The sequence below is a fragment of the Rhinatrema bivittatum genome, chromosome 2 (genome assembly GCF_901001135.1).
Source record: "Rhinatrema bivittatum chromosome 2, aRhiBiv1.1, whole genome shotgun sequence".
Lineage (NCBI taxonomy): Eukaryota > Metazoa > Chordata > Amphibia > Gymnophiona > Rhinatrematidae > Rhinatrema > Rhinatrema bivittatum.
Genome location: NC_042616.1, coordinates 160,273,599 through 160,295,920, shown reverse-complemented (window position 1 = coordinate 160,295,920; position 22,322 = coordinate 160,273,599). Strand labels below are relative to the sequence as shown.

Here is a 22,322-nt window from a genome sequence, read left to right as displayed (position 1 = left end):
TCAATCATTTAATTCTGTGTAAGATTCATAGCACATCAGGCTACAATAACCTCTTTCATCAGAGCTCGTTCCTACAGCAGTTCGTTAGCATCAGTCTGCCTATGTATGTTTTGGGCACACTGTATACTTGTAAAAGACCTGTTGGGTCTGTATATCATATAGATTGGTATATAGTACTCTATTAACTATACTGAGATGGATATTTCAAACCATCATGTACTGAAGAAGTGCACAGATTGGTCAGAGAGGACCGTTTCCAGTTTGAAAGTGGCTGTTCTCATTATGTTTCTTAAGCAGTAGTAACCCACTGTGTCCAACTAATGTAGAGGTTACTAGAACAGGCATTTGATGGTTTGGAAAATTCTCGTTTATTTTCCCCCAAATTAGCAAATGCTTGTCTTGCTTTATCATTAGTTAATGTATAGGTTGACTGTAGCATGTATATGTTATAGATTGACTTGTTAAGTATCATTTTCTGAAAAATTATTGTAGTAACTTATTGATCTGCTAAGCTATAGCACAGTAGAAATCAGGGACATGTATTTTTACCGTTAAACAAGAGACTGGATTTGTTAACGTGTATCTTCCTCTAATTTTGCAACAAAGTTTGAAGTGAATGAGACTCAGTGGTGCCTTTTATAGGCAAATGAGAAGACAGAGTAGAGACAAGAGGTCTGGTTTAAGAACGGAGGATTGGCGCTTGAATGGAGAAGAGAGCACAAATTGTGAAAGAAGGAATAAAAAGTAGCTTTGGAGGAATTCTTGAATTAGAATGATAGCTTAGATGAGTACTTGACAATTATTTCACATTCAGTAAAATAATTCTATTAATTTAAAGCAAAAAATTGGTTCCAGCTCAAGCTTCCAATATTTAGAAATATCCCCTGTTTAAAAAATGACCAAGGTATATAAAGCAATACAGTATTAGAGTATTATCCATCACAGACTGTTCTTACACAATGACGTTTTGGTAAAGCCAACATACTAGAACTGTTTGAGATGTGAAAAGAGTATTTCTTTTTCAGAAGCTCTTTGCCAATTGCAATACCTATGGGCTGAAAGTGTAACCTTCTTGTTGATTGCCATCCTTGAATTACCATGAGGATTAATTGGTGTTATGGGTTCGTGAGTCCCCAGTGCATGAAAGAGAAATGTTTTCACATTAAAGGAAGTGAATGGCTGACAGGGAGAGAACCAGTGATGAAAACATTATGTACTTCTTTCACAAACATAAAAAAAATAATAGCAACAAGGGGAAAAGAAAATATTCTCAATTCATTTTCTTTCTACAGTGTTTTCCTCTCTGAGCCTTGGACTCCTTCCTGAAAGGTCGGCAACACTAATGGTGTATGAAGATATTGTGCAGATAGTATCTGGATTTCAAGGTATGTGTCTACATTGGGTACAGTATACACAGCTGTAATATGAACCCTAAATGTTTATCAAGATGTTTATTTCTTTTTGGTTTATAGACTGGATGTATTTATTTGCAGCCCTATTCTTTAATTGTGTATTTGTGAATAAGCATGGATATTGCAGCTTTACTTTTATTTATTTGAAAAACTTAGATACCACATAACCAGTAGATACAATAAAAGTGGTTTACACGTATTGTTATCAATTTGCAGGGAGGGAAAAGTAATGCCGATGGCTTGCTAGAATTTGTGGGCTGTCTATTCTTGAAGCAATTGCTGGATACTGTTTGGGTTTGGTTTTTTTTGCTTCCAGACTACCAGGGAGGATAATGGTTCAAGTGCTTAATGGATAGGATTTGAGAAGCAGGGCTATTCCTGCAAAACCCTTGATATAGCCAATTTCATTGGGTAGTAGTAATGATAACACCTCTCCTCTGTTTTCCTTCAGAAGATATGTGTGTGTGTAAATATATGTGTGGGTATTGGTATCTTGTATAGCAATTTGGTTGTACACAAATACTTATAAAATACTTACAAAAATATCTCAGTGTTTTTGCTACTTGGTAAAGTTTTGGACTTTCTTCATTATAGACATAAAAAATAAGTATTGGTTTCCTAATCTGACATGCTGACACATCTAAAAGAGCATGTTGCCATTTCACTGTGTGAAATATACAGTTGTGGTAATTAGGGGAGCAGGCCTAAACTTAGAATAACAATAATAAAAATAAGAAAGGTATAATACTTTGGAAGGAGAAAGGGGGAAATGGAAGAATCCGGGGTTTTATAGTATGGTGGTATGCTTAATATCACTTGGCATTCTAAAATATATTTCTAAAACGTACCTAAATTTGCCTCTGCTTTTTTGGTTATTGAAGCATTCAGGAAATGTCACGTTATGCAGTTGATCACATAGAGGATAACTTTTTAAACTAGTCCGCGTGGCCTCATAGACGTATATGAGATCTATTGCAGTATTTTATAAACCTGAACGTATCAGATAATATACATTGGGGTAGATTTTAAAAGAATGCGTGCGCGCATCCATGTGCTCGCTACCTGGCGCGCACACATGGACGGCCAATTTTATAACATGCGAGCGCAGGTGCGTGCATGTTATAAAATCGGGGGTAGGCGCGTGCGAGGGGATGCACATTAGTGCAACTTGCGCGAGTTGACGCCTGTGGCCTTCCCCAGTTCCCTCCTAGTCCGCTCCAATTAAGGACAGCCTGGGAGGTAATTTCCCTACCCCCTAGCCTGACCTTCCTAACCCTTCCCCTAACCTTCCCGCCCCCTAGCCCTATCGTAAACCCCCCCCCCCCCCCCCCAAAACCCTTGTCCTACCTTTTGCGCCTGCCTTGGGGCAGGCACAAGTAGCATGCACCAGCACGAGATCCCCCGGCACGGCGGCAAATGGCCACCATGCCGGGGGGCCTCTAGCCCCACCCCGCCCCCCGGACCTCCCTGCCGCTTTTCTTCGGCCCCGGGACTTACGCGCGTCCCGGGGATTTACGCGTGAAACTGGGCCTTTGAAAATTGGCCCGGCGCGCATAAGGCCCAGTCACGAGCGTAAACCCCCTAAAATCCAGGCCATTATGTCTACCACCCCACTATGGGGTAGATTTTAAAAGAAGCGCGATCAGCCTACTTTTGCTTGCGCATCAGACTCAAGCAAAAGTACGCTGGATTTTAGTAGATACGCGCGGAGCCGCGCGTATCCACTAAAATCCCTGGATCGGCGCGCGCAAGGCTATTGATTTTGTATAGCCGGCGCGCGCCGAGCCGCGCTGCCTAACCCGTTCCCTCCAAGGCCGCTCCGAAATCGGAGCGGCCTCGGAGGGAACTTTCCTTTGCCCTCCCCTCACCTTCCCCTCCCTTCCCCTACCTAACCCACCCGCCCGGCCCTGTCTAAACCCCCCCCTTACCTTTGTCGGGGGATTTACGCCTCCCGGAGGGAGATGTAAATCCCCGCGCGCCAGCGGGCCTCCTGCGCGCCGGGCCGCGACCTGGGGGCGGGTACGGAGGGCGCGGCCACGCCCCCGGACCGCCCCGGGCCGTAGCCACGCCTCCGTACCCGCCCCCAAAACGCTCCCGACACGCCCCCGAAACGCCGCGACGACCGGGCCCGCCCCCCGACACGCCCCCGACACGCCCCTCTCCGAAAACCCCAGGACGTACGCGAGTCCCGGGGTCTGCGCGCGCCGGTAGGCCTATGTAAAATAGGCTTACCGGCGCACAGGGCCCTGCTCGCGTAAATCCGGGCGGATTTACGCGAGCAGGGCTCTTAAAATCCGCCCCTATATGCGCACATGTATAGTTACGCATGAATACCTGCAATACATTGAAAGCGGGTACTTTTCCTACCTATTTTATAAATATACACATGTGTATTTTACATGCAGAAAAAATATAACATGCTCGCTTAAAACCCAGATACACTAGCTTAACCACATCCTCTGGCAATGAATCCCAGAGCTTAATTGTGCATTGAGTGAAAAATAATTTTCTCTGTTTTGTTTTAAATGTGCTACTTACTAACTTCATGGAGTGCTCCTAGTCCTTGTATTATCTGAAAGAGTAAATACGCGATTCACATTTACCCATTCAAGTCCTTTCATGATTTTGTAGACCTCTAACATACCCTCCCCCATCCCCCAGCCATCTCTTCTCCAAAGTGAACAGCCTAACCTCTTTAGCCTTTCCTCATAGGGGAGCTTTTCTATCTATCAGACATGACATGACATGAGTTGGGTCAGCCGCAGACAGCCGCCGCCGCCGGTCATAGCACAAAGTGAATCAGCTTATTATTCCAATGTGATCTTATCAGGAGTCCAAACCTTAGCATCGCACAGACTATGGGATGAATTTTCAAAGGACTTACGTGCATAAATTAGAACACTCACATACCTGCTATTTTATAAACATCAAAAAATATGTGTCTATTTTCACTTTCAGTACCTACATTTACCTGCGCAAAAAAGGGGAAGACCAGGAGCACTGCAGGGCTGAGAGTTATGCACATAAGTTATAAGAGACTTACATGAGTACATGTGGTAACTTATTTGCACAATTTTACATCTGCTAATTATCTCACACAATTCATATCAGTCTGGTCTGTTAAGTATTGGTTGGTGGGAGGTCTGGGTGAACTCGGAGGGTCTTTATGGTCTGGAGAAGGACTGGGTGAACTGGTGGAGGAATCAGCAAAGTGGGGCATATTTTAAAATATACCTACTTGTGCGCATAAATCAGGGTTTTAAGCGAGCATGTTATATTTTTTCTGCATGTAAAATACACATGTGTATATTTATAAAATAGGTAGGAAAAGTACCCGCTATACACTCTAACTCTTCCATCTTTCTTCTTAGACTTGTGGCATTGACATACAGACATTTTAAAATGTGTTTTTTGTTTGTATTAACATTCTTCTTTTCAGTTAACAGAGATAATTTGGAATCCTTTCGCTCAGGTGATTACTTATAGGAGCATGGGCTACTTTTTCTGTTATTGAACCTCTCTGTTGGAATGCCCTACTTCATTTGTATCCTTCGAGGATAACTCCTTCCGAATCATGCACTGCTGAGCAACTGTCAACTTTCCCCTTTGCTCTATTTTATAAGCTGTTCTATCTCCTTTTTAAAAATTAGTGCCAGCGGCCTGGATCCATTCTGGTTAAGGTGGAGCTGGTCCTTTCGGAACCGACTCCCTCTTCCCCAAAATGTAGCCCAGTTCCTTTCAAAATTGAATTCCTCTTCCCTGCACCATCGACTCATCCATGCCCATGCATTGAGACTCTGGAGCTTTGCCTGCCTCTGGGGTCCTGCACGTGGAACAGGGAGCTTTTCAGAGACCACTGCCCTGGAGGTTCTGGATTTAAGCTTTCTACCTAAAATCCTAATTTTGTCTTCCAAAACCTCCCTCCCACATTTTCCTATGTCATTAGTGCCCATATGTACCATGATAGCCACTCCTCCCCAACACTTTCTAAAATCCTATCTAGGTGATGCATGAGGGCTGCCACCATTGCACCAGGCGGTCATGTTACCAGACGAGCCTCTTGTCCACCAACCATCCAGCTATCTACATTCCTAATAATCGAATCACCAACTATGACGGCCAACCTAAACCTTCCCTCCTGGGCAGTAGCTCTGGGAGGCAAGTCATCAGTGCGAGAGGGCAATACTTCATCTGGAGAGTAGGTCCTTGCTACAGGATCACTTCCTGCTGCACCAAGACGATGCTGTCTGATCAGGAGACTTTCCTCCTTTAAGGCAGCACCAGGGCGACTAGGCTGGAGTTGGGACTTGGCTACCAGGTCCCTAAAGGTCTCATCTCTATACCTATATGTCTTCCTTAGCTCCTTCCAGGTCAACCACTGTAGCCTCCAGAGACTGGACTCATTTTTGAGAGCTAGGAGCTCTTTCTCCGGGTGCACATATACAACCTCTCACTGGCGGGTAAAAAGTCATACGTGTTCTTATGTTCTTAAGACTGGAAGGCTCCCATCTTGCTGCTGGATTGCTGCCTTCATCTTAATTTTGATGAGTTCTTAATTATGTTTAGGTTGCTAGGGAGTAGGAATGTGTAAATAAGATTCCTTTACATTTATTGGTATATTCACTATTAATCTGGTGGTGACCTGCAACAGAATAATTAAACTCTTGCTAAGGGCTGGGTAGTCTTGTGTTTTAGATAAAATGCTGATTGGTTTATAATGTGAAAGTGCCTCTTGCCTATAAATCAAATGATGAACTAGGGGTGGGTGGGAGGGAGGGAAAACAAACACACACAAACTCTAAACTTATTCCTACCTTTAGGTTGACTTTTTATAACAAATACACAAACTCTTAAATATTTATCAGCTTATGAAATAGATATTGGTAGGGTAGAGGTGGGCACATGTGATTGCAAGTAGCAAGTGTAGTTGTTTTCCCCCGATAGACCAATGACCATTAAAAGTGCCATTGCGGGGCTGCAGGAAACTTAGGGTCTGGCCACAGGGACAAATGCAGTCTTCTGTATCCTATTTTAACTTGTTGCCACAAAAGATGTTTTTACCTTTACATGACCTAAATGGAGAATGCTTCAGTGACTTGTTGTTTTGACTTTCTTTCCAATGGCATCATCATCCTATTACGTCTGACTGCTTGCTAGGTAGAAAACCTTTCATGTGATCAAAGCTCAGTTATATTATTGCTGTTAGGATTCAGTTCCATGGATTGTTTAGAACAAAGATCCCTCTTAGTAGGGTTTACTAATTCTTTTAAAGTAGCTTTATAAAATTCTAAAATCTGTATTACCCTTTACTGGTTATGTTTACGGTTTATCTTTAAGCGGCATTTATCCCTTTGGCCAGAGTTTTAGATTGTGCACATTCCCAAGAGTGTTGCTGCTTCATCCCTTCTCTTTCTTGTTAATGCAGGAATTGGTACAGCAGCAAATGGGAACCCATACTCAATTTCTTTGTTTATATAATCTGCACTTAGTCTCTCTCAAGCTCATCATTATTCCATTTCTTGCAAAATATGACTTGGTGATTTTGTGATATGAAAAAAGTTGTCTCTCTGTCTATATCTACTTCTCTCTCTCTCTCTCTCGCTCTGTAGATAGATCTAATCTCTTGTTCTCGCTATCTCAAAATGCATAAGAAAAGGGGACTGAATGGCTTAGTGGACTGGCACATAGATGCTCAACCTTTCAACTCTAGGTTGGTTCAGACCTGCTTTAGGCTGCCGGTGGCAAAAGCCGTTAGCATCTGAAAGCTATTAAGTGGTAACTGGGTGGCAAGTTGATGGTTTCAGTCAGTCCTAGTGGACAAGTGTCAATGAGGGGGGAAAAAAACTTCACAATTCCCTAACAAGTTCATTAGATTTATTCTAATTACATTTCCATAATCTTTGTTTTGTTATAATTTATACTAAGATAGCTATGTAAAAATAATGACAAAATATATCCAAATAAATACAATTCCAGTACTATTGCATAAAGAATTGCATGAGCATTGTTGTTGTTAAGCATTATCGCTGAGCAGCCGCTTTGCAGTAAGCACACCAGGTTTTTCTCAGAGGACAAGCAGGATGTCAATCCTCACACATGGGTGACATCATCAGATGACATCAGAGCTCCTTGAGTTGTCCATTTTATACATAACTTGCTTCAGTTGAAGCCTCCCATCAATCTCCTGCTGTATCATAGGACCTCAATGTTATATTCACCCAGTGGCTGAAAGCTCCTTTTGAGCCTCTGGATTCCTTATGAGGAGAAAAACCTGACCTGGAAAGTCATATTTTTGGGGGCGGTCACTTTGGCATGTTGAGTCAGTGGGGCTCTAGGCCCCGGTGACACACCTTTTATACAAAGTCTTTTGTAATAGTGTGGTTCTACGCATGCATCCCAAGTCTCTCCTTATAGTTATGTTGGAGTCTGCTGTGGCAAAACAGGAGTTTTGCATACTTGGTGATTTATTGTTTTGTCCCGTGACTCTTTTCCCCAGAGAGCTCATTTCCTTTGACTGGCCTGTAGGTGGAATTTGCACTGTAGTTTGAACAGAGACTTTAGATGCTAGCTTGACTCAGAATGAAGCTTAAACAACATACATGTGCTTATATCCCTGAGGAAGCTACAAGAATAAACACCCTGCTACATATCCTAGTATCTTTGAAGAAGCTACAAGGCTGAAACATTTTGCATTGTCATTGGCCAGAAAACTATTACTAATCCATTGGTAATGGAATGATTGTTAATACTTTGTGCACTGATTGGTCCTTCAGTCAGAGAACTAGCCCTGAACGTGCTAGAATTCTCTAGTCTTGGCTGGTAGTAGAGAGAGAGCAGACCTCTGTGTTGAGGCCTTGTTCAACTTATGTGGACAGCTTTTTTCCTGATCTTTCCAGCTACTAGATAAGTAGTGGAAAATGTTTTGTTAACTTTGTCTGCTTAATCCTTGTTGTTTTACTTGTTTCTGTTTGCAGATGAAATTTTTTTCTGTTCACTGTTTCTGCTTTGTGTTAAAAACTTTATTAGCTTTGCCTGTTTTGGACTGATTAACGATCCCAATATTGTATTTATTTGGTCTGTAGATGTATTTATAGGAATAGTGTGATCCTTCAGTTTTGTGGGTTCCCAGTGTCCCTGGAAACCACCAGGGGATAGTTTGCGAGTGGGGTACTTGTCCAGAGGCAAGCAGGAACCCAGTTGGCAGGTGGGAGTTGGCAGTCTAGAAGCACATGTGCAGGTGCAGATGGATCTAGGCAGTGCTCATCAGGACCCTTCGAGTGGCCACAGGGTTAATCCTGAGTGGATGTTAAGGGTAGCACTAAGGTGTTATGTGATAGATTGCAAGGCTACCATTCTCTTCTGTCTGGAATGGACTGAGGCCCTCAAATAGACCACCCAGCTTTTGTTTCTTTTGACACAAATAAGTCTGGAATTGCCATAGCTAAGTGTTTCTGTTAGTAGATTGCATCTCCTTCTGTTACACCCAGACAGGCATGGATCTGGTGGGGCATGTTGAGACTCACAGTTTTACAGTCGTGACAGCATTGGTAGCCCACTTGAGATCTGCCTTCATGGTGATCTGCAGAGTTATGACTCATGTACATATCTCACTTCTGCTTCAGCAGGGGCTCATGATGCATCAGGAATGGGGCCAATCTATAGCTAAAAGATGTACTTTATAGAAATGAGAATGACATTCTGACTGAATAAGCAACATAAGAACCTTTGTCCATGTAGATGAGTTCAGTGTTGGCTGGGGTTGGCATTTGGGTTATGGAAAATCATGTGACTGGCTAGCACTAAGTCAACCTTCCTCCAGCTGTACAGAAAGTACAAGCATAGGAAATGTTTGTCCCTGCCTGGTGAAACTATAGTGCTGGAGTTGACCTACATTTATATAGGTCTTCTGGGGTCATTGGGAAACATGAGAAATGAATGAAACATGAAGAAATCTCCTAATAAAATTAAAGCTTAAGAAGCAAAGATCAAGGTTGCTGTTTCCTCTAGGTCTCCTTTATGTAACCAGATCCTTCAGAATCGCAGTACTGAGTGTTCCCATGCTGCATGGTCTCAAGTGCATCGAATAGAACAACCAGATAAAATGGAACAAAGAGCTCAATACCCCAGAGTGGCATTAGAAAATATTGAAGTAGTTATTAGTCTGAATGAATCCTTTAGCAGTATCGGGTCCTACACTGGACTACACATTTGCTGTGGTCCCCAAGGCATAGATGTGCCACCATGAACTTTCAGGTGATAAATTATTTAACTTTTAATGTTTTGTTTTGTTTTGTTTTTTAATACTGGAAACTGGCTGAATGGTATCCTTTCCTGTATATAAAATGTTGATGCAAGAAGTTTTTACTCTGGCAAGTCTGAACTTTTAAAATGTTGGCACTGGGACATTAGCATCTTCAAGTTCTAGACAAGTGGAGCTTTTAAATATATTGCAGAAGAAGCATTTTTAGCCCATTATGTTCCAGTGTCCTATTTAGAGAATAGCTTCTTAAAAATTTGGGACATAATGGGTTAAAATCTTTGCATCACTTTAGATGTCACTTAACTTGTTCCAGGAGATGCGCTATTACGTTTTTCTTTTATGCTGCAAAGCAGCCTAGGCAGGACGCCATGTAAATAAATAAATGTAAAATGTTAATACAGTCGAATAGTAAAATTCCCTTTTTCTGCTGTGGACTATCTTTCTTACCTCTAATCTAGAAACTTATTAATCGCCATTCTAAAACTGTCCATAATGATGTACAGCAAAGAGATCCATACAGAGCGATGCGTGAGAGGAAAGTTACCCTGGTAACTTTAGCACAGGATATTCAGTGAGGCTTACCCAGGGAGGTCTGCTGCTGACCTAGACGACTTTAGGACAGCAACACCCCTAACCAGATCTAACTGGCAAAATTTGTCCAGATAGTGATGAATATTGGATCTGCCCCGATACATTTAGGCCATGCCCCTGGAACACCCCCTGCCGCTTCACCTTTTTATCCAGTTAAATTTTATCTGGGTGAAAAATGACCCGGGTAAAGTTTTCAGCCAGGTGAGAAATGTAACTCTCAAGTTTGTCCGCATAACTTAAAATTACCCAGGCATACCATTTTCAGTAACACCTCAAAATTAAAAACAATAAAACAATTTGTATTTTATTACGGTAATATTGTCAATATATCAAAAGAGACCCAATGTAAAACAAAAAAAAAAAATCAATAAAACATAGAACCTAACGCAAATCAGTTGTTAAACATGCAAGATATCTGTGAACAAGTTGATGGGAGCAAAAGGTTTCTATTTTCGTTCCCTTCTCCAGCCTGTTTCAGTGTTGTGTGATATGATCCCCTCCCCACACCATTTAGGACAATGAAAAAAGCAGGAGCTAGATTATCTTACAGAAACAGCAGCAACAAAAAAAATGTGAATTATAATTAGTGTTTCTGGGGTTATTGGAACATGGCCATAATTTACAGTGAGAATAAGATGTCTGTGACTTGTAGTGTAAAGCTGAAAAGCAAGAGCAGGCATAGACACTGGAGGAACTTCTCTGCTGAGCAGGGAATAGAGTTTATCTTGCCTGTGACAGCCCTGCTGTATAGTTTCATTTGCATATTGCCCGAAAGCTCGCAGATGGGTCCTGTCACATGGTGCAGAGTAATGTCTATGACCAGGGTATTAAACAAATAGAATTTATTGTTGAAGCAGATCACTGCTCTTAAAAGCCAGATGTGGAATTGAAGCTGATATATTATCTTTTATAAGAACATTTTGATTAAATTCTTCAAAACACCAAGACCGTCAGTTTAAGGATCATAGTAAATGTAGTGGCAAATACAGATCCTGAGTAATAAGGCCTATCAATTTCATTTTGATCAGCAGGTGGTTTTGCCCAACATCTGGTCTAGCGTGCCACTGAATGTCAGGATAAAGTCAAAGATCTATTTTAACTGTTTCAAAATGTCTGTGAAATAATGGCTTAGTTTTCCACAGAAATAATAGCATCTTGTACTAGCACTAGTACTAGTACTGTGCTAGTAACTTCATTAGTTATATTTTTTCATGTGGTCATTCCAATGAATTAAGTGATAGGGAAAATGTACTTTATTTATTTATTTATTTATTTATTTGGATTCTTTTGATATACCGATACTCAAGACTAGGGTCTTATCGTACCGGTTTACAGCGAAACAAGGGGTAACCAATTAACTAGAAATATAAAGTTACAATGAACAGGGATTTACAGAGTGGGAGAGTTGAGAGCAAAAGGAATAAGGTTTAACATAAAAGAGATTAACATAACAAAGTTTAAATATAACAAAGTTTAACATCACCAAGTTCTAACAAAAGGAACGAATGTAGCAAGCTTTGACTTTAAAGCAGCATTTCAACCTCGGATAACTAAATGGTAGTTAAATGAAAATACTTCTCACCCAGTGGAATAGGCTATAAGCAAGCATTATATTTTTGCATAGGAATACAGTACTATAACATAATAGTGCACACCGTTACGAGGACTAAAATAGCTTTCTAGATTTTCCTACCTTTGCAATATTTTAGTAGGCTGTAATATCCTTTTGGAACCAGGGTATAAAAATGATGTGGTGCACGAGCTTTCAAAACCACACAAGTCCCCTCTTCAGATGGGATTGTAAGGCTAAAGGAAGGAAGTAATTATATCTGGACAATGCTATGAGGTGTGAATTCCTACCACAAAAGTCTCCAGGAGTTGGCAAGTGGAGATTGGATTAGCAATGTTTTCTTTGGTCCAATAAGATATCCCAGCCTATTAAAATTCTGGCTTTCTCCTGGATCAATACGCTTACCACAACATTCTGGAAGTTTCTTCCAGGTGCCACACCATTGGCTGCGTCTGCATTTCTGAGTGTCTGATTTTTTTTTTTTTATTTACTTTTTCCCTCAGAGCTTAATTAAAGATTTCTTTGCGTGCCGTGGGCTTGTTTAGACTTGATATCAGAGCTGTGTAGAGAGCAGTGAACAGCTCTTCACGGCTGCAACAGGCTAGACAATAGCCCTTAACACAGGAGAAAAGTTATAGGAAGTTTTATAAAACAGTCACAGAGTGACCGAAGGTGTTTAAAATGTATTTTAAAAGAAAGAAGGGAAAGAGGAACTATGATATAAACAAACATGCAAATATCTATGAATAAAGTACCAGGCGGTAGCATTTTCCATGCAATGAAAATCTCCAGGACTAGGGGCAATCATATAAAGTCAAAGAGAAGAAAACTATGTTGTCGCAGAGAGTGGTGGACACCTAACATCAGATTTCCAGCAAAGGTTAAAGGAACCAAAACAGTGGCAGAATTCAAGCATGCAAGGGACAAAACCCTTAGTGGTGGGAGGAGATCACAGATCTAGTAAGCTGCGTGACAGCACAATAATGGACACAAATGGCATACTAGGTGCACCATGTGATCCTTTTCTGCCAACATCTTCTAGGTTACTAATCACTTTCTACTGCTATCTGATAGCACAGTGCCCTTAGTAGAGCTCTTTGGGGCTTGGAGAAGCTTCTTTAAGGAGGGAACAAAGAGTGTTTGAAGCATGGTAACCTCCAAATTAGGGAGACAATAACCTTTGCTTTCATTATTATATCATGCACAGGGAAATTTCATTCTAACTTAAGATGGACTTGGTTGAAATGCTGCCAGAAGGAAGTAGGAAAAATTTTTACTGTTTTATATTTAATAATATTCATTTATTTTTCCATTATTATAATGTTAAACTGTTTTTTTCCTTTAAAATGTGTTTTGTTATGTTTCATGGTTCACTGGATTCTCTTCCTGTTCACCTGTCTTTTGTATTGGTACATAAAGAAAATGGTTTAAATCACAGCTGTGATTGTTACAATAATACAGTTTGTTTTATGCAATGTTACCAGTTTGCTTTTGAATGAATATTATCATTTTTAAGGTGGATTCCAAATGCACAGCCAACCTGTGGTCAATACAACTCATTGGCAGGGCCGGTATTAGGGGGTGCTGCGAACAGTAGTATCCCAAGGGGAGCCAATGCCCCCTGGCGCAGGAAGGCTCATGCAGCCGCCGGTGGACCTCATCCCACTGGCAGCTGAGCAGCGACACATAGCAGGCAGACTGGCAGGGCCGTGGTGGAGCTCACATCACCACGGCCCGAAGAAAAAAGTTGCGTTTAAACGTGCAGGTGCTCCTTCTCCTTCCTGCCTGCCCGGCCCCGGAAGAAAACATTGCCGGAGCCGCGCGGGCAGGAAGGAGGAGGAGGAGCATCAGCCGAGTGCTGTGCTGTGTGCCGGATACACACAGCAAGAAGATCGGCAGGGCCGTGGTGGAGCACGACCCGAAGAAAGCGTGCAGGTGCTCCTCCTCCTTCCTGCCCGCGCAACCCTGGAAGAAAACGTTGCCAGAGCTGTGCGGGCAGGAAGGAGGAGGAGCATCAGCGTGTGCAGAAGAGGAGCAGCGCTTACGGGCCGCCGCGAATCCCAAGTCGCAGCGGCCCGAGAGGAAGAGGCCTGGTAGCAGGGCCACCGTGGATCCCACATTGTGGCGGGTGGCCCGAGAAGATCAGGGCCGCTGCAGAGCCCATCCTGCGGTGACCCGTGAAGAGGAGGCCCAGAGGTGAGAGAGAGGTTGAGAGTCTGTAGAGTGTGTATGTGTGCGTGTATGAGATGAGTTGAGAGATTGTATGTGAGAGTGAATTGAGAGACTGTGTGTGGGAGTGAGGACCTGAATGTTTGCAGAGACAGCATGTGAGAGCCAGTGTGTGTGTGTGTGTGAGAGAGACAGCATGTGCCAGTGAGAGCCTGTGCTTGAGCAAGACAGCATGTGGGAGTGAGAGAGAGCCTGGGTGTGTGAGTCAGACAGCATGTGCCAGTGAGAGACTGTGTGCGTGTGTGTGTGTGTGAGAGAGAGAAAGCATGTGAGAATGAGAACCTGACTGTGTGTTTGTGGGAAGAAGATGGAGAGAAAAGAAATAGAAAAAAAGACAATATAAAAGGAATTGGCAAAAAAATAAGAAAGGGAAGGTGGGGAAAAAAAGCCTGTGACCAACCGATTAGAAAACTAAGATCAGACAGCAAAGGTAAAAAAAAAAATTACTTTTTAATGATTGGCACATGTAATCTTTGGGAATGTGCAAGAGTAGCACTTTATGCGGATCTCACAATGTACGAGATCAGCATGGAGGAAGTGGAAGCCCACGGGGCCTGCACAGTGGAGGCAGCAGAATGGGCTTCAGTGCCAGTAGCAGCAATCGACGCCTCCCCAATAGCCATGCGGCAGCACTGACAGTGGCAGCAGAGGAATGAGAGAGGTTCCGAGGTTGCTGGCAAAAGAAAGAGAGGGGGTCTGCCTTTAGTGTGTGCATGTGTATGAATGGGAGTCTGCCTGGGGGTGTATGTGTGTGAATGCATGGGTGCCTGCCTGAGGGTGTGTCTGTGTATGAGAATGAATGAGTGTCTTCCTGGGGTTTGTATGTGTGAGCATAGATGCCTGCCTGTGTGTGATGCATGTGTGTGTGTGTGTGAATGAATTGGTGCCTGCCTGGGGGTCTGTGTGTGTGGGAATGAATGTGTGCATGCCTGGGGGATGGGAAAGGAGTGGTGTGAAAACGAATGGGAGCCTGCCTGGGGGGTCAGTGTGTGTGTGTGTGTGTGAATGACTGGGAACTTGCCTCCTGGGTGTGTGTGTTTGTGTGTATGTGAGGGAGCCAGTGAGGGTGAGAGCATGAGTGTGTATGAGAAAATCCAGGGGAGTAAGAGTTTGTTGGGGGGGGGGGGGGGTGGAGGGGGAGAGAGTGTCTTAGAGCCTGAGAGTGTGTCAGTGTCTGTGAGAGCGCGAGGTTATGGTGGGTATAAGAGCATGAATATGTATGTATGTGACAGTGTATGTGTGAGAGAGAATGGACATGTGAGTATGTGTGAGAGAGAGAGGATAACCTCCTAATCCTTGACAATATCAGGGTGACTGGAAATCAAGAGCTCCCACAGAAGGGACAGCAGGGGCTTTTTAAAATCCTTATTAGTTTTAATTATTGGATGTTATTTGATTTAATACACAGTCTGGCTTCTTGGAGTTTCCATTTCAGTTTTTGTCTAATTTGTGCTCCTTTATTTTGTATTCTGTATTTGGTGAGGGTCTGTCTCTACTCTGTGTGTGTGACTGTGATGAGAGATTTTGCTAGCATGTAGTGTCTGTATAGGGATCTATAGCAATCGGGGTTTTTTTGTTTCCTCAGTAGATGGTGTATTGGTATTCTAGGATCCAGTGTAATATTTACCCTTGCTTTTTCACAGGTAGGGTTATTGTTGTTTGAGTCCTTGGTGTTATTACTGTTATGTTATGATGGGATTGCAGTATAGATTTTGAGTGTCTTTTTTTGCGGGGTTTTGTTTTTATTTATTTATTTTATTTATTTAATGTTTTTATATACCGTTTTACCAACATTAAATGCTGACCAAAGTGGTTTACAATGTACTTCAAATTAAAAAGAAAAAGATTAAGTTCAAGTAAAATAAAATTTCAATAAAAGCAAGAATAAAAATACAGTAAATAATATTATCAATAACGTAAAAATTAAAATGACATGGGATAAGAAATATGGCTATTACTTTAAAAAACTTAAAGATCAGAAAATAAAGCAAAGTATAAAATATTCAATATCACTAATCTACAGTACAAATTAAATCTAAGACAACTCAATTCAAATAACTAATTGAAAGTCAAGACCTAAAAAAACACCTAAAACTATAAAAAGGAATACAACTAGAAAATCTGCATACTGTAACTAAGCCTCAATATCCTTAAATGCTACCTGGAATAAATAAGTTTTCAGCGCTTTCTTGAACTCATTACGATTGAGTATTTGCCTTGCACCTGCCCTGCTCATTGGTCAATCCCCTTGCACCTGCCCTGCTCATTGGTCAATCATACAGTTTTATATTTTTATCCATTAGCAGCTCAGATAGTTTGATCTAGCCCCTCTGTGGGGGGCAGGGAGAGTGATGGTGGTGGGTTGTTTACTAACTCGTGAAATTTCCTGCACAATTTTTCTATGGCTGCAAATGAACTCTATAGAAAAATTGCAGGTGAAATTTTGTGACAGGGCTGGTTGAAAAAAAGATAGCTACACTTCACTGAGGTAGAATTATCTTTTTGCGGAAGCCAACACACACAGACCTTTTCCTGCACTAGTTTTAATAAAATTCAAAATTAACAAGCTGTTTTGCATACTTTTCCATCACAGCAGCTCATTGGTTTTGAATTTAAATGAACTTTCACAAATAGAAGACCACAAACAAAAGTTCACTGTTTGCGAATGACATTTTCACAAATGGGGTTTCTTGTGAAAAAAAAAGGCACATAACCCTGAAATTTCAGCTTTTTGTGCATTTCAGGGTATTTTTTAGCCCACGGAAAAATTTACAAGTTAGTACATAGGCCTCTTAATGTTTAATGTTTTATAGCTTCATTTAATCTATTAACATATTTATTAGTGATTCACTTTGATAGTCCAAATGTACACGTAGTGACATCATCATCCAAGGGGTCAAATAACCAACACAAATATATGGATGATAAAACAGTACGTTTTATCAACACATTGCCTCTGATAATATAAAAGCACTGGCAACAAAAAACCCAAAGCTACTAAAAATGAAGGTTATCCACCTTGAAATGAACTTTAAAATATGGTCTAATATAAAATCGTCCTTGGCTGTTTAACAATAAACATTAGTTATATATTCCAATAGATTTCTTATTACAAATCTTTGCACATTTTTTTAAATCACAAATTTCAAGTATTAAATGTTTATTTAGCTTAAGCAGAGGGGGGTGTTACTAGCAATGTGCCTCCAGGATCAGTCCTTGGACTGATTCTTTTCAATATTTTCATGAACGACATAAAAGGAGGATTGTCGGGAAAGGTTTGTCTTTTTACCGATGATACCAAACTCTGTAACAGGGTGGACAGTCAGGAAGGTGTGGAAAATATGAGGTGGGATCTAGCGAAGCTTAAGGAATGGTCTGTGGTTTGGCAGCTAAGGTTTTATGTTAAAAAATGCAGAGTAATGCATTGGGGATGCAAAAACCCACGGGGCAGATTTTCAAAGGGTTACGCACGTAAGATACGCGCAAAACCCCCGAAAACCTGCCCAAAGCTCCCCCTGCTTGCGCCGAGCCTATCTTGCATAGGCTCGGCGGCGCGCGCAAGTCCCGGGACACGCGTATGTCCCGGGGCTTCGAATAAGGGGCTGTCCGGGACGTGGCGATGGGCTAGGGGCGTGTCTGGGGGTGTGGTGGCAGCCCGTGGGTGGGGCCGGAGGCGTGGCGGCAGTCCGGGGGCGGGGCTGAGTGCTCTGGCACAGCGGCCTGTGCTGGGGCAGGGAGCCGGCGGCTTGCGCAAGTTACGCCTGCCAGAGTTACGCCTGCCAGAGGCAGGCGTAACTCCACGAAATAAGGTATGGGGGGGATTTAGTTAGGGCTGGGGAGTGGGTTAGATAGGGGAAGGGAGGGAAAGGTGGAGGGACCAAAAAAAAAGTTCCCTCCGAGGCCGCTCTGAAATCGGAGTGGCTTCGGAGGGAACGGAGGCAGGCTGCTCGGCGCGCGCAGGTTGCACAATTGTGCACCCCCCTGCGCACGCCGACCCTGGATTTTATAACATGCACGTGGCAGCAGATTTGCCCCCATGGGAGAGACAGTATTGGAGGTGAAATTCTTCTAAGCACAAAAAAAGAGCAAGATCTGGAGGTGATTGTATCTGATGATCTTACAATGGCCAAACAGGCGCATAAATCGACAACAAAACCAGGAAGATGCTTGGCTGCACAGGGAAAGGAATGGTTCGCTGAAAAAGGGAGGTGATATTGCCCCTGAATAGGTCCCTAAAGCTTATGGGGATAGACTTATCTTAACATGTACAACCTTCAGAAAAAGACAGCGGAGATATGATAGAAACATTTAAATATATCAAAGGTTTCCATGCACAGAAAGTGAGCCTCTTTCAATGGAACGGAGGCTCTAGAACAGGGGTGGGCAATTCCGGTCCTCGAGGGCCGCAAACCAGTCGGGTTTTCAGGATATCCTTAATGAATATGCATGAGAGAGACCTGCATACACACTGCCTCAGTTGTATGCAAATCTATTTCATGCATATTCATTAGGGGTATCCTAAAAACCCGACTGGTTTGCAGCCCTCGAGGACTGCTCTAGAATGAGGGTGAAAGGGAGTAGATTCAGGAGTAATCTTAGAAAATATTTCTTCACAGAGAGGGTAGTGGATGCATGGAACAATCTCCTGGAGGAGGTGGTGGAAACAAAAACAGTATCTGAATCCAAGAAAGCATGAGATAAATACATCCTATCTCTAAGGGAGTGATGGGAATTTATAAAGCTGAATTAATTGGGCAGTTGAACAGAGTGGACGAGCCATATGGTCTTTTTCTGCCACTATACTTCTATGCTTCTAATCTGGAAACTGTCCTATGTTTCAGGGTAATAAAAATATGAAAAATAACCCAGTTTTTATACCACATTCTCAAATGTCTCATTAATATTTATGTTCATAAACTGAAATTCAGACTTGTTTTTGGCCTTTGAAAACCAGATCTTTTGCAACCCTAAATCATTAATATTATACAGTGTGTATATACATATATATATATATATATATATATATTAGGGATGTGAATCGGGTGCCTGATCGTTCCTGCTTTCGGGATCATCTGGCCGCGGGAAAAAATCGTTTTCCCGCGTTTCCCCTTTTTATTTTTTTTTGTGAAAAATCGTTTTTCAGGTTAGTGCGCGCTAACTCATGTTAGCGCGCACTAACAAAAATAGCAAAAAATAACAAAAAGTAAAAAAAATAAATGGTTTTTTGTTAGTGCGCACTAAGTATGTGATTGAGAGCCTGTGTGTAAATGAGAGAAACAGAGCATGTGAGTCTGTGTTTGATTGAGAGCTGGTTTAGGTGAGGGAGCATCTGAGTATGTGATTGAGAGCCTGTGTGTAAATGAGAGAAAGAAGAAAGCTTGTGTGTCTGTGTCTGATTGAAAGCTGGTTTAGGTGAGGGAGCATGTGAGTATGTGATTGAGATCATGTGTGTAAATGAGAGAAAGAGAGAGCATGTGTGTCTGTGTGTGATTGAGAGCTGGTTTAGGTGATGGAGCATGTGAGTATGTGATTGAGAACCTGTGTGTAAATGAGAGAAAGAGAGAGAGCATGTTTGTAAGCATGTGAATGAGAGTCTGTGTGTGAGAGAAGAAAAAGACTGCATGTATGTGTGTGATTGAAAGCCTGTGTATGTAAGCGTGAAAAGATAGCATCTGTGTAAATGTGTAATTAAGAGCTTATATAAGTGAGAGAAAAAGCATGTGTATATGTAAGTAACTGAGAGCATGTGTGTATAGGTGTGTAATTGAGAGCCAGTGTGAGAGAGAGCACTGGTATGTGACAGAGAGAGGAGAAAGTTCCAAGCAAACCACCCCTCCTCCTGCTAATTCAAAACAATCTCAGGAGACCTGGATATCAAACATTCCCAGGTATGCAGAGCAAAAAAATGTTTGTGTCTTTATTTTTCATTACTTGGTCTTTGTGTCTGCTATTTTGAAATATTTTACTGGTATCTAGAAATTTTTTATGAGTTTTTAATTATTGGATATTCCACTCATCAGCTGTTTCAAAATAATCTATTCTTTTTGTTAGCATGGTTTTACTGCTACTGATTTTATATTTCTTGATTTGTTTTATAAGGATGGGTGATGTTTCTTTTTTCCTTTTTTACACTGCATACAGAGACTCTGGCTTATTGCAGTTTCCAATTCAGTTTTTTCTGCATGCTTCTAGTTATGTGCTTTGGTCTCTTTATTCTTTGTTAGGTGAGGGTCAGCACATGTGATTTAGGTGAGGTTTTCTGCTGGCGTGTAGTTTCTGTGTAGGGCTCTATAGCAGCCTGACTTGGTCCGTTTTCCTAATAGGAGATGCATTGGTGTCTTAAGGCCTGGTGTAATATTTTCAATGTTGCCTTTTCTTAGGTAAGTGCTGGAAATTGGTGCTGTTTTGGTGTGGGATGTTTACTATTTATGCAATTTCTGTTGAGACAGAATACGTATCTTTTCCTTGTGTCATTTTAAACAATAAAAATAATTACTGAACCTTTACTTTTTATTTCCGCCGTGAATTGAAATGAGCAGTGTGTCACACATGTGAGCGTGGCCTGTCATGTTACAACTTCTGGCCGGGGAAACCCTCGGCCAGGACCCCCTACCTCTCTTGGTGCGGCGGAGCGGGTCCGTCCTTCGGCGCGGCGAGCAGCGCACAGACCGCGACGCGATTTCTCCAGCGTCAACACAGCAGCGTCGGGGAGACCGCCGAAAACCCCGCCTCTTAAAGGGGTCAGGACGCGAGGGCCGGGCCGGCCCCGGAAGATGACGTCATCACCCAGGGAGATTTAAACCTCTCCCTGGGACTTTGCAGTTGCCTTCGCAACAAGGTTCCAGAGTGGCTGCTTCCTGTGCTTCTCTGTGCCGCCTGCCTTGACCTCTGTTTGGACCCGGACATGAGTTTGCCTGCCTTGACCTCTGCTTGGATCTGGACTCGTGTCTGCCTGGACTACGGCATTCCCCCTTCCAGAGAAGAACTCATCAGGCCGGCGCCTTGGTGAGTGGTCCACATTCATATCTACTTACATAGTTGGAAGTCAGGTGTGTCACGATGGGAAAAAGGTTGAGAACTACTGCTCTAGCCATCAGGGCTGGTTGGGCCATGGCACAGTATAACCAGTGGAGGGAGAGAAGATAGCTGCCACTACCGAGGCAACCTCTGTCAGCCGACTTGCAACATTGAGGCTGAGCCTCAAAGGAGGTTCCCCTCCAGCCCTTGGGCCAGCGAGGATTCTCCATGCCATCTGGAGAGGATGATTTGAAAATGGAGGCTTAAAGAGTATAAAGCAGATCTATTTTTCAATACATTATTAATAAATACATAAATAACATACATTACACCAGCATACCCTGGATTCTCCCATCTCTTGTGTTTTTATTAATTTATACTCTTTAATTTACGGGTGTATTGAAAAGCTGAGACAAGGGTGTCTCATTTGCTTGATCTGGTGGAAAGAAGGGAATTTTTGAAAGAATTCTTACATACAAGCAGATTAGCTAAAATTTGCAGGGAGTTTTTGCCATCTTTTCTGTTGACTTACTTGGCTACAAAAGAGGAGAAAAGCAGGAAAAGACTAAATGTCTCCTGCATGGGATTTTTTTTTCTAACTCAAATTTACAATGTTGTACAATTGTTCAAATGTCAGTTAAGCTAGCTAAAATCTATCTCTGGTTATAATAAAAATAAAGTAATAGCTATCTGTTTTTAGAAAAGCAAAAGTCGAAGTTTGGATGGCTTAATTGAGTTCTGTTTGCTACCTCTGGGACCTTCAGATGAGATTAAATTGCTTCCTTAAATCTAATGCATTTTGCAGGCTGAACTCTGTCCCAAATGACACTTGTTTTGTACTCTAACTCAATATAGTTTGAAAAGTACTCCAAATCTAACCAACCTGCAAACATAATTTGACATTCATTCCTAGTTTTTCAACAAGGGTACTTGGTCTGAATAGATTGAGTTCTCAGTCCATAAGCAGACATGAAATATCCATTGCACGTGGGTGATGTTATCCATTGGCACCAACACGAACCCAGCTGTCAGAGCCCAGTAAGCCCCTCAGTATTTTTCCGTCTGAGCTACCACACAGACCTGTCTCAGTCTCTCTCTGATTTTTTCACGTTTTGGATTGGTGCCTTTTTGCTGCCTCATTGTTTCATATATTTGTTGCTGCTGCCTTGGCAGCCCTTCAAACAGAACTTTTCAGTTCTAACTAAAAAAAAAGCAGAAAGCAGAAGAGTATGGAAAAGTCCAA

The 22,322-nt window shown here is 42.1% G+C and overlaps 1 protein-coding gene across 2 annotated transcripts in view; it reads left to right on the top strand.

The window, feature by feature from the left end:
- The window catches only part of FAM171A1 (family with sequence similarity 171 member A1), a 285,910-nt gene that overhangs the window by 133,821 nt on the left and 129,767 nt on the right, over positions 1-22,322 (top strand). For both annotated transcript variants that reach the window (XM_029588819.1, XM_029588820.1), the window contains exon 3: positions 1,293-1,385. In XM_029588819.1, coding sequence (XP_029444679.1) covers positions 1,293-1,385 — 93 coding nt within the window. The remainder of the gene's footprint in view (positions 1-1,292; positions 1,386-22,322) is intronic.